Here is a 15,557-nt window from a genome sequence, read left to right on the forward strand (position 1 = left end):
AACATTTTGAGTTTCTTTATTTACTTTTTTACTGCTTTTTTAAAAGAGTATTACAAAAACTAAAATAAAGCAAATTGTGAAATGAAATGTTCAATGTTTTTTGATACCACGTTTTTTTATTAGTTTTATCATTAAGATATTTAATAGCGTAAATATTATTAAAGTTCGACTGGTGCCTCAAGTGTTGTACTTTGCCATGTGTTGTTGCTATTTAGTGATGTTTGTATAAGGTTATATAACTACATAGAGTACTTTTTTTCAAAAATTTAGCACATTTTTAAAACTATTAGTGAAGTATTTGTTGCAAATTTAAATTTTTTTTAAATTAAATAATTTAAAATGTTGAGAAAAAAAAACTGATACATTCTATAAAATAAAATATAAATAGATGCATATTTTTTTAAACAAGCACGACAAAAAAAATTTATTGAAATGCAACTAGACTATAATAAATTATTTTTTTAAGAATGGACTGATTGGAATGAATGGAGTGAATGCTCTAAATCATGTGGAAAAGGTTATAAAACTAGTCGCACCTTAAATCTGACATTAAATATGGCTGCATTAATCGAACCTTGTATGGTTACAAATTGTCCTGGTATCAAAGTTTTTTTTAAATAAATTTTGTTTGGTTTTAATCATGTTCTATTCTATTTTTAAGTTCTGTGAAACGAATTGGAATTTAGAATAATTCAGTAAAATTTTTACTTTTACAATTGCAAGAAACCGATTTTTTTTTAACAATTAACCATATTCCTATTTTATGGCTTTACTTTTTAAATAAGCAGTTTTTTATGATGACATTTTTTGGTTTTTTTATTTGTAAATATGCTTAAAAAACTACAGTTGTAGGTCGCTTGAAGAAAAGGATGTAATATGCTTAAAAAAAGGTTTTAAGTAACTTAAAATTCAAAGTAGTAGGTTGTTTGTTATGTTTAACTTGAAACATTTTACTAGTGATGCAAGGGTTGAAAAAGCTCACTAAAGATGTCCTTATATATAACATTAAAACTATTCGAACATGTACAGTTAATAACTTAAACTATATTTATATATAATGCAATATTGAAAATGCTTTTTAAAAACATATATTAATAATATATTTTTGTAAAGGCGTCGGAGAAAAATTGTAAGTTTTATATAATTTTATATAAATTTATAAGTTCAACAATAAACATAATGTTTCACACATGCTTGATTATATATTAAGTTTATACATTTTGAAAGTTATGATTATAATATTTGTTTAACTAGCTTTAAAGAACTGCTTGATGTTGCTGTCAATTATTAGTGACATAACGGATGAATAATTTTTTGTATTTACTCATTACTATGAGTAAAATTTGAAGTTGCTTTAAATGTATTAGTTATTGAAAAATAACTTTGATGTTTTTAATTTCATGAAATATAATTTTTAAAAACTGCTGTGTTTAAATTTAGTTGTAACAGAACTACTTTTGCTCTTCATACCACCTTCAATTTCGGAGAAAACTCCTTTTTTAGGAGCAGGTTCGTCTTGACTACCGCACACAGTTTATTTAAAAGTTTTATTATTAACAATAACAAGATATTCTTAACGTGCTGAAACTTTCTATGGGTAAAGTGCGGTAATAAACTGCGTAAATAATTTAGGGTTGACATTCAAAGAACGATTTTATAATTACCGAAGGTTTGCATAGGGGCAGCAATAAAGTTTTTGTAATGAGATATTTCTGACACTATACTCACGCATTTTACAAATCGATTTCTCCGCATTACTACATTTTACAATTGTGTCCATATTAACATGTTGTGATATAAGTTAATCATTGACTAATATAGTTGTAATACTTGTGGTATATTTGACATTATCCGTTAGCATATGCAACAGGAAAAACAAACTTTCAGCATATTAAAAAGATTTAAATCACCTTTAGCTATTTTAGTGCAACAGCAATCGTTCAATGCTGTTTTATTGCCATAGCAGTGGCGCAAAGTTAATTTAGTGCTAAGCTTTTTAGGTATTGAAGCAGAATTTGAAGCTTAGTTAAATTTTAAAGATAATGTAGACCAATTTGCAGCTATAAAGGCAATAAAATATCACTTTCATTGGATTTTTATTAAACTACTATTACATGCTGGTTTAATACTTATTTTTATGTCAAAGTAATTGAGTTACATAGGTGGTGGGTGAGGGAAAACGGGTCGTTGTTGGGAGAAAAGATGTAGAGGTGCAGGAAAGGGATGCCAGAATTTAAATATAGGACCCCAGTAAAGTTTGGCGGGGAGCCCATTTTTTGTCGCTATGCAAATATTTTAATATTATTTGTTTTTCTTGATACCTACAAGCTAATAATTTAAAAACATTATTTTGAACCACTTACAGTCTTTCTTAAGTAAATCTAGGCATAGAATTCTACTCAAAAATGTTGCGAAGGAGTTTTTTGTATCCGTAAGTAAAAGGGCAATTTTAACAAAAGAATAAAAATGGTGAAAACAAGATGTTTAAGAACAAAAACAAAAAATTGTAAAAAAAAAAAAAAAAGGTAATAAAACTAAAATAGAAAGAAGAAAATACAAAAGTTATTGGAAACAAGTCATAATTTGAAACGAATGAGAAAAAATGCTGCTAAAAAAGATAAAATAATGTAGTAAAAAGTAAAGCATAATTATCTGGTATCCATGTTAAATCCGGCAACTAACTTATCCATAAGAGAGCAACTTATGTAACATCGATCTTGCACTTCTAATTATGAAAATAAATATTTTATCAAATACAAAGATATCAGAGATTGACCAAATGACAAGTTTTCTGAGTACTATTATAGTTATTGCTACTTGTTTAGATTATTCTGTTATTTTATTACCTGAATGTTTGTTTAAAGGATATGAGGTTTTGTTGACAAATTTATTTTTTTCAGTTTATTCTTATGAGGCATTATTATTCTATTCAACACCCCTACTTATAGCTCCAGGATACATATATATTATAGCAACACCCCTACTTATAGCTCCAGGAGAGGACCGCAAAAAGGTGAAAGTTCAAATGAAAAGTGTGAACTGCAAATTAAAAGGTCTTGTTCAAGAATATCTTTCACAAGTTTTACAAATATCACTTCTGGGATTTCCAAGTTTGATATTAAATTTATAGTTGAAAATTGCAAGGTGTGAACTGTTCTGCAAATTTTAAGGTGTAAACTTTGCAAGATTTTAAGAAATATAAGCTTGAATATTTTAAGTGATCCTGAAATTGTGCAAAACATAGCGTTCCATTTTTTTTGTAAGTTTAAAACGGGCTTATACCTAAACCATGAAACTTTTGGTTTTGGAAATTTATTTTTTTAGAGAAGTTAACTACTTTTGCTTTTTGACTATTTCATATATTTTTTCCAAAAATCAGGACATAAGTACTGTTAGCACCAAAACCTAAAATAAATAAAAAAAAGCACTTACTAAAGACATAAGAGGATTATTATTGCTATGTTAAACTTGCTAATTTAATAGGTCTTTTAATACAGTAAAAAAAAAAACGGTAAAAAAAAGTAAGAAAATACAATAGAAATTGAAATTTAGTAATAGCAATAGTTTCATATTACAATATTTTTGTAAATACACAAAGTTTAATATTGATGACTTCAGAAATTAAATAAAGTCTACATATTCAATAGTTATAAAAATCAAAAGAAAATGAAATGAATAATTTAACTAATGAATAAATTTCAAATATCTGAAATCAATAAATTTAGTCTTTTTTATAACCTCCACTTTCTTAATCCTGGGCTGCCAATTATTCTTCATCATTTTTACAAAAAGTAACTTCGTTAGGGAAGTAAACAAGCTTGAGAGGTTCATTAATATAACTTAATTTGGCTGTTTCAATGGCCAGCAAGATTATATAAGTCGGATTTGGTTTCAATGCTAAAAGAATATTCAGTTTTTTGCCACGCTTCAAAATATTCATCTGAAGTCATTAAATTTTGATTTCCTGGTTCATGCTTCATCCTTAACTTAGCTCCTCTGAATTTACTGAGCTCCTTAATGGGTCTAAGCAACAGGTTGTGTGCTTTTTTGAAGTTAAGGACTTTGACTGTTGGATTTCCATAATTCATCATGTTGTTTTTTAATGGATAAGTAACATTAAAGATAGTAAATCTTTGTATGTAACTCTATCTTTTTTCCTTCTTTTTTTCACTGTTTGGCCACAATTTTTTTAAACGGTATGTGACTAAGAAATGGAATGAAATAACTACTTATACCTTTTTTATGGAGGCACGTGAGCATAAATTACTTTGCAAATATAAAAAAATACCGATTTTTATTTTGGGAAAAACGGTTTTTTTCAAATATTGCTACTTGAGTGATTGTAGCTGGTAAATCAAAATGTAATGACGAAGACAAGAAGTTACTTTATTTAGACCCTTAACAGCACAATGTTTTGTTTAAACATATATTTATGTTCAGTAAATAAACAGTTTCATGGATTTGAAATTGTGCAACCAGAGTTGTATTTTATAATACTCTTATCCAATTCCATTCGAAGCCAGAGGCAAGTACTTCTAAAAGCAATACCAAATTGCAGCTGCATTTATGCTTTTTTTGATGACCTGTTTAGCTTCAGTAAAATGATTATTAAAAACAGTAGCTTTTTTGTTGTGTTAATATTATTGTCCACACCTGAAGCTTGTTAACAGTATAAATAATAATATCAAATTCGGCTATCTTAATTAAAGCATAAGTGATATTTGTAATACTTATGAAAGGTATTATATCTTTCACAAGAATTACAAATGTCACCTCTTGGAACCCCAAATTTAATATTGAATTTATTGTTGAAAACTTCAAGGTATAATTTTTTTCTGCTAATTGCAAGATGTAAACTTTGCAAGATTTTTTTAACGTGGGTTTTCATTTATAAATAGTGTGTACATTACAGCAATATTAAATGAGGCATCAAGACAGTAGTATTTTTATTTTCCTTGTAGTGACTCTAGCTGTGAACTTTTTAATGTGTTCATTAATTTTTTTGTGGTTGCCAATTTTGCTCCTCCTATCATCAATTCGTGTAGAATTTTGAAGACTTTTTTTCAGTCTTGAAAATTTTATTCCATGTAGTGCAACAAATACTGTCTGACATGAAAAAATTGTTTTTCCTATACCAGTAACCGAACAAGAAAAGCTGCTACTTTTTGTGAATCTTGTTTTCTAGGCTATCGGCAAATGTAGTTGTCAGATTTAACAAATATATACCCTGGCAAGTAAACATTTTGAGCCTCGCGATTTTTTAAACCAGATAAAATGAAAAAATATTTTTCTGTAAACATTACCAAATATTTATATCAAGAATATACCATAAAGGCTTGTTCGGCTGCTTTTATTTATTACGATTAGATGTTTGTGCAACTCCTAATTAAAAATAACCCAATATATGAGTAGTAATTATGTGTTATGTTGGCAAGTACTTTTATAAAAAGAAAATACTTTGTTTAATGCTCCAAAGAATGAGAAGTTAATATTGGGCGTACAGTAAACTTATTTTAGTCTATAAAGTGTTTAAAATTAAATACTCTAGTTAGTTTCAATATATACGCGAAATGTTAACATACACATTAAATGTCTCATTCGCAGCATGCTAAATTATGTCAATATTTTTATGTAACTATTTTTATTGCCATATTAATTAATGAAAATAAACATAATAATTTTACCGTTAACTTTAATTGCTAAAATACTTTTTTTTTCCTATTTGCTTAATGCTAATTATTTTCAGGCTTTAGAGGTAGACCTTGAATAATTTAAACTCACTTTCGGCTATTTATTTTGTTATTTTTTATCTGCTATTTATTTATTACTTTTTATTTGCTTATTTTTTTATTACACCATCGGCAAACTCGGCTATTTTTTTATGATTGATTTTTTACTATTTTTAAATAACGAAACCAAAAGTTTATGACAAAAAAATTAAGACTTTTGAGCACCAAAAGGTTAGACTTCAGTACTTTTAGTACTAAAACCAGTTGTAGAAACTTAAAATTTTTTTTATGCAATACTACTTACACATTACACAAATATAAACAAGACAAATGTAGAATATTATTGAGTCTGATTTTGATAATAATGCATTTTTCAAACAAGACTCTACAATTACCATATTAAGTACCGCATAAATCTCATTTGTTTTCACTGTTCTCATTTATTTATTTTTTAACTACAAAGTATATTTTTATTATAAAGATTGTTTCATTAAATAAATACAAAAAAAAATAAGTATAAAACTACTTTATTTTATTAAAGGTTTGTAAACATTTATTAACGTTTTTCATATGAAGGGCTCAGTGGAAAAAGTACTTAAGTCACAAAATTAATGTTTTGAGAAAATTTAGTTTGATCAGAGATATAACACTTTAAAACAAGGATTTAAAATGGCTGATCAAAGTAGATTTTCTCAAAACATTTACTTTGTGACTTAAGACTTAAGTCACAAAGTAAATGTTTTAAAAATCTACTTTGATTAGCCATTTTAAATCCTTGTTTTAAAGTGTTATATCTCTGATCAAACTAAATTTTCTCAAAACATTAATTTTGTGACTTAAGTACTTTTTCCACTGAGGCCTTCATATATAAACACTTTATTTTTTTGAACCTATTTTTAAAACTTTATAAATATGTTTTGTACCAAATTTTATTTTAACGTTAATTTGTCAAAAAAATAACTAAAGTAAATATATTTAGTACCAATATAGTTAATACTTATTAAATAAAACAAAAATATTCAAGTAACATAAATACAGGTTTTTGTTTCACAATCCAAACAGCAATGCACATACATTTTGTGGTCACTTATGCTCAAAAACATAATTAACATTCAATACAACAACTTTGTTTTATGAATTAAAGCTTATAGATAACTTATATACTCTATAACTAAAAATTAGGCATATTAAAAAAAAAATCAAATCCAGCATACTGAGCTTTAAACAATAACAAATATTTCTTAAAATTTCAACAAACGGTTAAATAAGCAAATATAGACTCAGAGTAACGTAGTTAAAGTTACTTGATTTATTAAAACTTATATTTAAAAAAGTATAAAAACCGCTATTATTTAAAATGAAGGAAAACATTATACTTTTATAAAAAAGTTTAGTTGGTATTCGGTTTGAAGGTAGTTGTTTCGAACGGTTCCCCAACCACAAATTTAGGCATTTTGAACATAAATATGGTTGACTTATATTGACAAAACTAACTTTATAACTTTCACAAAACGCACTGCAATTTTTTTTTTTTTTTACTTTCAGGTGCCCCAAGAAGTCCTAACAGTCTTGCCACAGAGCACCGCGGAAGTGCATTTAACCAGAAAGTTCAACTTACCCCACCGCGGGGTATGTTGACGCAAACTACAAAAATGATTATTAATGCACTATTAAGTGCAAAATGAATAGAATTTTTTTTACTAACAATTTTTGCAACAATTTTATCTCAAAATTTAATATAACTTTTACCTAGTACCAAATATTAGTCCGTTTAAATGCCAAAACAGTAGCCCACTTTTTATCTGTGAAAAAAAACCTAAAAAATATTTTATTTTAATTTTTTTGTTAGAATAAATTATTTCAAAACTGTTAAAAGTTAAAAAAATAATAATAATAATTTTATAAAAGTATATCTTTTTTTCCATAGTTAATGCTATGAGCAAACTTACCCAGTGAAAATTTTGCCAACATACCCCAAAAGCTTTTTTTTAATAAACAGTCGATAGGTTCTGAAAAACGGCAACTTTCAAAAAAAAGCTCTGGCTGGATATAGTTATCCAATCGTGACTGGAACTTTTACAATAATTTTTTTTTCAAACGAGTAACTATTTACTTTGTAAAGTGAAATGAAAGCGACTTTGTAATTTTGTAAGCGAATTACTTTGTAAAGTGAAATGTAAAGTGAAATGTAAAGTGAAATGTAAAGTGAAATGTAAAGTGAATTGTAAAGTGAAATGAAAAATGAAAAGTTACGTTTTTGTCTAAAAAACGCATAAATTTCAAAATCTCCAATGCGCATGCGCGAATCCTGACAATACTACAGCGAATGATGTAATGGTCCATAAGGAAGTTTCTATGTGATTTTTGTCACTTTCTGATGAAAGAAGATAAACGCAGTTCGTCAACTTACTCAGGCGGCCAAATAGTCCCGGGCTTCCCTACTATTTTAAAATTTATATACAAATTTTTGTAATTAACGAACTCCTTGGGATAATTATATACATGTAAATAATTATTCCGAGGAAGTTTTTAATTTATTTTTGATAATTATGTATACATACATAATTAGCCCAAGCAAGTTTTTAATAATATATATCAATATATATATGTATATATATATATATATAAATATATATATATATATAAATATATATATATATATAAATATATATATATGTATATGTATATATATATACATATATATATATATATATATATATATATATATATATATATATATATATATAATATATATATATATATATATATATATATTTACATGTTTATATATATATATATATATATATATATATAAATATTTGATAATAAATTATATATATACATATATATATAATATGCATGGCGATTCAACCATTTTGCAACAAGATTGCCAACAACAATATGTCCGACGTGATCCTAATTCCTTAAATTATGATCCAAGGTACACCATCAAGACAGTCAAACATTCTCCATGTGTCATGGTTTGGGCTTGATTTGCATATAAGGATGCAGGAAGTATCGAGTTCAATGAATAGAACAAAAAAAATGCCTGAAAAGTTGACATCTTGTCACAAAACGGAAAATGTTTTTTGAAAAAGCGTTAATGTTTAATGTTTTAGCAAGATAATGCCACTTGTCACACCTTTAAAATACCAAAGGCTTGGTTTGTAGACAAAAAAATTGAAATTTTTCTTTGGCCTGGAAATAGTTTGGATCTTAATCCGATATAAAATTTATGGAAATACATCAAAGATAATCTTGATAGAACGAAATGCACATCTACAGAAGCCTTAAAGGATGAAATCAGACGAGTTTGGTGTCTGGAAGCTAAATAAGATCTATGTTCAAAGTTGGTTAAAAGTATGCCTAGAAGACTTCATCTGGTGATTAAAAACAAAGGATATATAGAATATATCCTTTTAAAAATTAAAGGATATATAAAAGACTTCATCTAGTGAATAAAAATAAAGGATATCCATGCAAATATTGATATAAATATTTACATTGCTTTGTTTAAATGTATTTATTAAAAAGTTTAAATGTTTAAAATGTATTTATTTTCATTTGAATTCAATACATTTGTACGTGTTTGTTTATTGATCGCTTAATGTGTATGCAATTGAATGCGGTTTAAAATCCTTTAGGTTTTTTATTAAAGCATGTCATTTATATATATGATTTATCACCAAAGTTTAATATTAGTTTCATACATTGAAAAAATAATGAAATTACACAAAATTGTTAGGTGGTTCTAAACTTCTTTCGGTACCTGTATATATATATATATGTATATATATATATATATATATATATATATATATATATATATATATATATATATATATATATATATTATATATATATATATATATATATATATATACTGAAAGACCATTTACCAAAATTTCAAAACAAACTTCTTTGTAGGTTGTTGGTTCCCTCGAAAAGTGATATAGAAAATGTAAGCAAAACTAAATTGTACAAAATTAATAATATTCTTGAAAATTAATTAAATTTGCAAGAGTGGAAAAACACCACTGATGTTATGAATTGGTTCTCCGTAATCGAAAACAAAAATGACTGTACATTTTTTTAATTTGACCTTAATTATTTACACCCCTCAATTACTCCAGATGTTTTATATAAAACAATTGAATAAGCAAACATCCACCTAGTGTTTCTTGAAAAAACAATCCGGATAATACAACACTGCCGAAAAACCTTAGCTTTTTTAAATAAAGAGACTTAGAAAAAGAAAAACATACATGACTGCTTTGATGTAACAATGGGCAATCATGACAAAGCAGTGAATTTGTGACGAATGAATGACGAAAGAATGGCGAAGCAGTAGTTTGTGAGATTGTTGGAATATGTTTTTAGATTTGTTAGGTAAAATAATCAATATATGCGATTTAGGCCTTCACAGCGACAATGGTTTAATAGTAATGCGTAAATAATCTGGTCCACAGCTCGATAACATTACAAAAAATATTTTATAATAATTTTTAAAATTGTTGGGTTTTAAATCGAAATAAACATAAATTTAAAAGTTGTGAACTCTCTTGATTTTACATTTAACTTCTCTGAAAATTCATAGAAGCCTTTAAAAAATCCAAACTACGAAATATTGTAAATTCATGCCTAACTCAAATTATCCACCCCAAATTATAAAACAAATCTCAATTTTAAATAATAACAGGCGAAACCAAACTCCTCTGATGAAATTGTATTCAATTTCTCAAAACGAATAATTGAAGATGCCCTTAAAAAAGGTGGTAAAAAAAAACAAGTTTAAGTTGCCGCTCAATTCAATATGACTTTTGTTTGTTTTAGACTCAAAACGCAGCTGGCTTGATACTGAGTATAATATACTACAATTAAGTCGCTCACTGCGGCATTGTGTAAGTTGTACAAAGAGTGTCTTTCCATTCACAAATGTACAAGATAACGAATTCAAGTTGTTATTTTCTTCTGAAAAAATTCTTATAACTGATGATTTACTTCCGTCAATAAATCACTTTCCGTCTTCTCATTTAAATAAATTATCTAATCAAACTAATGATTAAGTTTTATCTCATGTTTCAGATTCACATGGAGAAATCCGTGCGTCAATAGACATAGCTTGCAAGTATTATAACATAAGTAAATTCTGCTCACTAAACTTTGACAAAATTAATGCTCTCTCTTTATTTTATCTAAACATATCATCTTTGCCAGAACACTTTGAGGAATTAAACGTATTACTTTGGTTAATGAGTTTTAAACCTCATACTATTGGTACACGATTAAAAAAAGGAACATCATCAATTCATTCAATCCTCATTAATAACTACAATATTGAGCGAACACCAATTGAATCGTCTTGTGGAGGTACATTATTATACTTATCAAAAAAATTAATATAAAAACGAAGGGATGATTTAGTGACTTATACACCATATTGTTTAGAATCAACATTTGTTGAAATAATGTTTTCGAAAAAGTCTAATATTATTTTTGAATGCATTTATAAACACGCTTGCTTCCATGCATAAACGATTTTATAATTATCATGTCTGTCCTACTTCAAAAAATAAATGCTAAAAATAAATCAATTTTCTTACTAGGTGAATATAATATTAATCTGATACAATCAAATAATGACACTGCGGCGTCTTAATTTTCAAACTTGCTTTTTTTAATAATATTCGCCCTTTTACCACTTTGCCAACCAGCATTACTAACCCCTCTGCTACAATGATTGACAATATTTTTTCTAATTTAATAAGTAATGAAATTATTTCAGAAAATTTGACAGCTTCAGTGTCTGATCACTAACCTCAATTATGTATTTGTCCTAATTTTAATAAGTTATTTATACCACGCAATTACAATTTACAGGACAGAAATTTTAAAACTATAATAAAATAAACTTCAAACCAGATTTATTAAAAATTAATTGGGATAATCTTAAAGAGAACAATAATGTTAACTCTTGTTTTCAAACATTTATTTCTGAAACAACCTTGATTTTAAACCGCTACGCTCCTCCTTAAAAAATTAGTATTAAGAGCTTCAAGCGTCGATTTAAACCTTGGGTTTAAATCAAAGAGTATTATTACAAATGGAATTTTAAAATTGATTCAAATACGCAAAAAAAAATGTTAAGATCAAAAGATATTAGGAACATAAACAAATTTAAATCTGCTTTAAAACAATATAAATACATAATAATTTCCTTAAATAAGCTCCGTAAAAAATTGCATTTTAAAAAGTACTTTACAGAAAATGTAAAAAACCTTTGCAAAATTTGGAAAAGAATAACAATTTAAAAAATTTCAAAAACTCTAATCACTCATCTCCCAACTGTATACAAGATAATGAAACATATATAACTGAACCAAATCATATCTCTGAAAAGTTTAACACTTTTTTACATAACGTCGCACAAAAATAAAATCAAATATTCATCCGTCTTACGTAAACTATACAAAATATCTTAAATATCCAAATTTACATAGTCTACTCCTATCTCCAACAAATATTTCTGAAGTTTTATCTCCAATATCTAATTTGAAGCCGAGAAAATCAATAGGCCCAAATAGCATTTCCACAAACATTCTTATTGATTTTACCTATGAAATTTAAATAATTCTTTCTTAACTATTTAATATATCATTCGTAAATGGAACTTTTCCGAATGTTCTAAAATTATCTTATGTTGTTCCAATATTTAAAAACGGCTCTAAACTTTTATGTACTAAATACAGACCTATTTCTCTTTTATCTAAAATCAGTAAGTTTCTTGAAAAACTAATGAGTTCTAGAGTGTAATCTTTTCTTAATTCTTTTAACTGTTTAAATGAATTTCAATTTGGTTTTCGTTCAAAACATTCTACCTGCCATGCATTGATAAGTATAACTGAAAAAATCAGGAAAGCTCTGGACACTGGCTATTTTGTTTGTGGTATTTTTCTACATTTACAAAAAGCTTTTGATTCCGCTGATCATATTATTCTGGTTTCTAAATTAGAGCACTATAGCATCCGTGGTGTTGTAAGTGACTGGTTTCGCTCGTATCTTTCAGATCGGAAACAATTTGAAAGTATTAAAGGTCATAATTCTACTAAAAAGTCTTTCTTAATTTTTGTTAATGGCAAAAACAACTCTATTTGCTTCTCGTCAATTCATCTTTTTGCTGATGACACAAACCTATTGCCTATCAACAAATCGTATAATTCTCTATGTAAAAATATAAATTTGGATCTAAAAGATATTGTTCACTGGGTAAATGCTAACCTAATATGTCGTAACGCAAAAAAAACTGAACTAATCTTTTTTTCATCTTCTTGAAAAAAAACACAATCAAAACAACAATTCTAAAATTCAAATTAAGGTTAATGATAAACGGTTATATCCTACAAAAGTTATTAAATATTTCGGTATTTTGATCGACTGCAATCTCTCGTGGAATTTACATATTGATGAGTTACGCAAGAAACTAACTCAAGCTAACGGTGCACTTTCAATAATTCATAATTATGTCGATAAATTCACAGTAAAGAATACTTACTGTATATTATTTTTATCGCTTCTTATTTATTGCTGTTAAATTTGGGGTCAATATGGCAATTATCACATCAAAAACTTGATGTCCTTTTAACGTCAATCCATAAGAATTATAAACTTCAACCTTTTAAGTCAGAAACATTAGAATCTTTCAATAAACTACAAATTCCTACCTTCCAAGCGTTAATAAAATTTGCTAATCTTTTTTTTTGTTTTTGACTCTCTTAATAAAAGTTTACCCTTTTCTATTAGAGACTTTTTTACAGAAAGTAGAATACTACAAACATACTCTACTAGAAACATATGTAATGAAAAACATAGTGTACCATTTAAAACTCAGAAGTATGGTAAACATTCTGTTGTCTATTAGTACATTTGTAAATGGAACAAGAGTCTTGTATGCATTGTGAATGAGTTCAAAAAACTACAACTCCAAACACCTTAATCGACTTTTCTTAATTTAAAACAAAATCAATTTAAAAAAATTCTGAGAACAATTTTGTTCTAACTTATCGACATGATTTTCACTTAATAATTAAAATATACTCTTATTTTTTTAATTATGATTACTACAACTATTTTCATTAACTTCTTGTTTATTTATTTTTTATAATTATCATGAAAGTATGACCTTTAAATGTTTACTTTGTTTATGCATGTTCTACGTGTGTATGTTTATTATTAATCATAATATATTTAAAAACTGGTGTCACTACTTTGATCAGAATTCTGTTTGAGTGACACCATCCTTATCAACCATTTAGTTATTATTATATACTTATAGTTAACTTACTCATTATTATATTAGTTTATATTATTATTACACTTATATATATATATATATATATATATATATATATATATATATATATATATATATATATATATATATATATATATATATATATATATATATATATATATATATATATATATATATATATATACAAATATATATATGTATATATATATATATATATATATATATATATATATATATATATAAATATATATATATATATATATTTTTAGGTAATTATTTTTACTTACTACAATCAGTAGTGCTACAATTTTTATTTATTTATTATTATTGTTATTATTATTATTGTATTTATTATTATTATAATACTATTGTATGATTTAAAAAAGAAAATAAATATCATGATGTTGTTGTTGTTGCTGCTGTTGCTTTTGAAAATTTTGAACTAAAATTTGAACCTGAAAAAACGAATACAAAAATGAAAAATAAAATTAGAATTAGAATTTGGTTTAACTCCCCATATAGAAAAAAATGTTTCCACTAATATAGGAAAAGTGTTTTAAAAATTGGTCGATAAGCATTTTCCGCCGTTTAATAAATTACATAAATTTTTTAATCGAAATACAATTAAAGTCACAAAAATGCTTTGTTAAACAAAAAGAAATCCAAAATAAAAAAAAATACACTATTCGTTTGGGACGGCTCTAAATTAGTGGAAGTTGTTTATCAACAAAAAAAATGTGGTAAATAAATGTAATGTTTCCTCTATGTATGTACCTGGCAAACAATAAATTGGCATAACATAGGGTGAATGAAAAAAACGTTTTGTAAATCGTAAGCAGGCCTTAAAAAATAAAAAGTATTCAAAAGACACCATGATGAAAATATATATGGAAATTAAAAGATAAAAATATTAATGATTTTATTCTGAACTAGTCAAACTTTAAAACAGCACCTACATATAAAAGTATTTCCGAAAAATGCTAACTATGCCTCCAGGAAATATTCGAAATAATTACACATGCAAACAAAAATGTTTTTTAAACAAATAATCGGAATTGATTTCTAAATGCATGCACGAAATTAAGTTTCTCTTAAAAAACTATAAAAAACAAGTAAGCTTAAATGATAGCTACATCATATCTCTCCTTTTAAAAAATTTTTTTTTTAAAGAATTAGAAGTTATCAATTCTAAAGAAATCTTTTTATAATAGTGTCTACAAAAGTGTGAATATTTGCAAAAGTTAAGACATTTGCGACTACCGCAAGTGTCTTAACTACTGTAAATATTCACACTTTTGTGAAATATACTGACGCTATTATAAAAAGACTTCTTTTGAATTGATTACTTCTGCTTTTTTAAAAAAAAAATTTTTGAAAGGAGAGATTTAATGTAACTATTATTTATTAAAATCAGAAGAAATAATACTTTTTCCAACTTTTTATTATATTTAACACTGTATTTCATCAATAAAGACTCATCAAAAATTAATGATCAAATTAATAAAACTTCAACTTAT

General features: G+C 26.0%; 1 protein-coding gene across 1 annotated transcript in view; it reads left to right on the forward strand.

Moving 5' to 3' along the window:
• The window catches only part of LOC136080636 (uncharacterized), a 184,705-nt gene that overhangs the window by 119,291 nt on the left and 49,857 nt on the right, over positions 1-15,557 (forward strand). The window contains exon 14 of the mRNA XM_065797540.1: positions 467-598. Within this exon, the coding sequence (XP_065653612.1) occupies positions 467-598 (132 nt within the window). The remainder of the gene's footprint in view (positions 1-466; positions 599-15,557) is intronic.

The sequence above is a fragment of the Hydra vulgaris genome, chromosome 05 (assembly GCF_038396675.1).
Source record: "Hydra vulgaris chromosome 05, alternate assembly HydraT2T_AEP".
Classification (NCBI taxonomy): Eukaryota; Metazoa; Cnidaria; class Hydrozoa; order Anthoathecata; family Hydridae; genus Hydra; species Hydra vulgaris.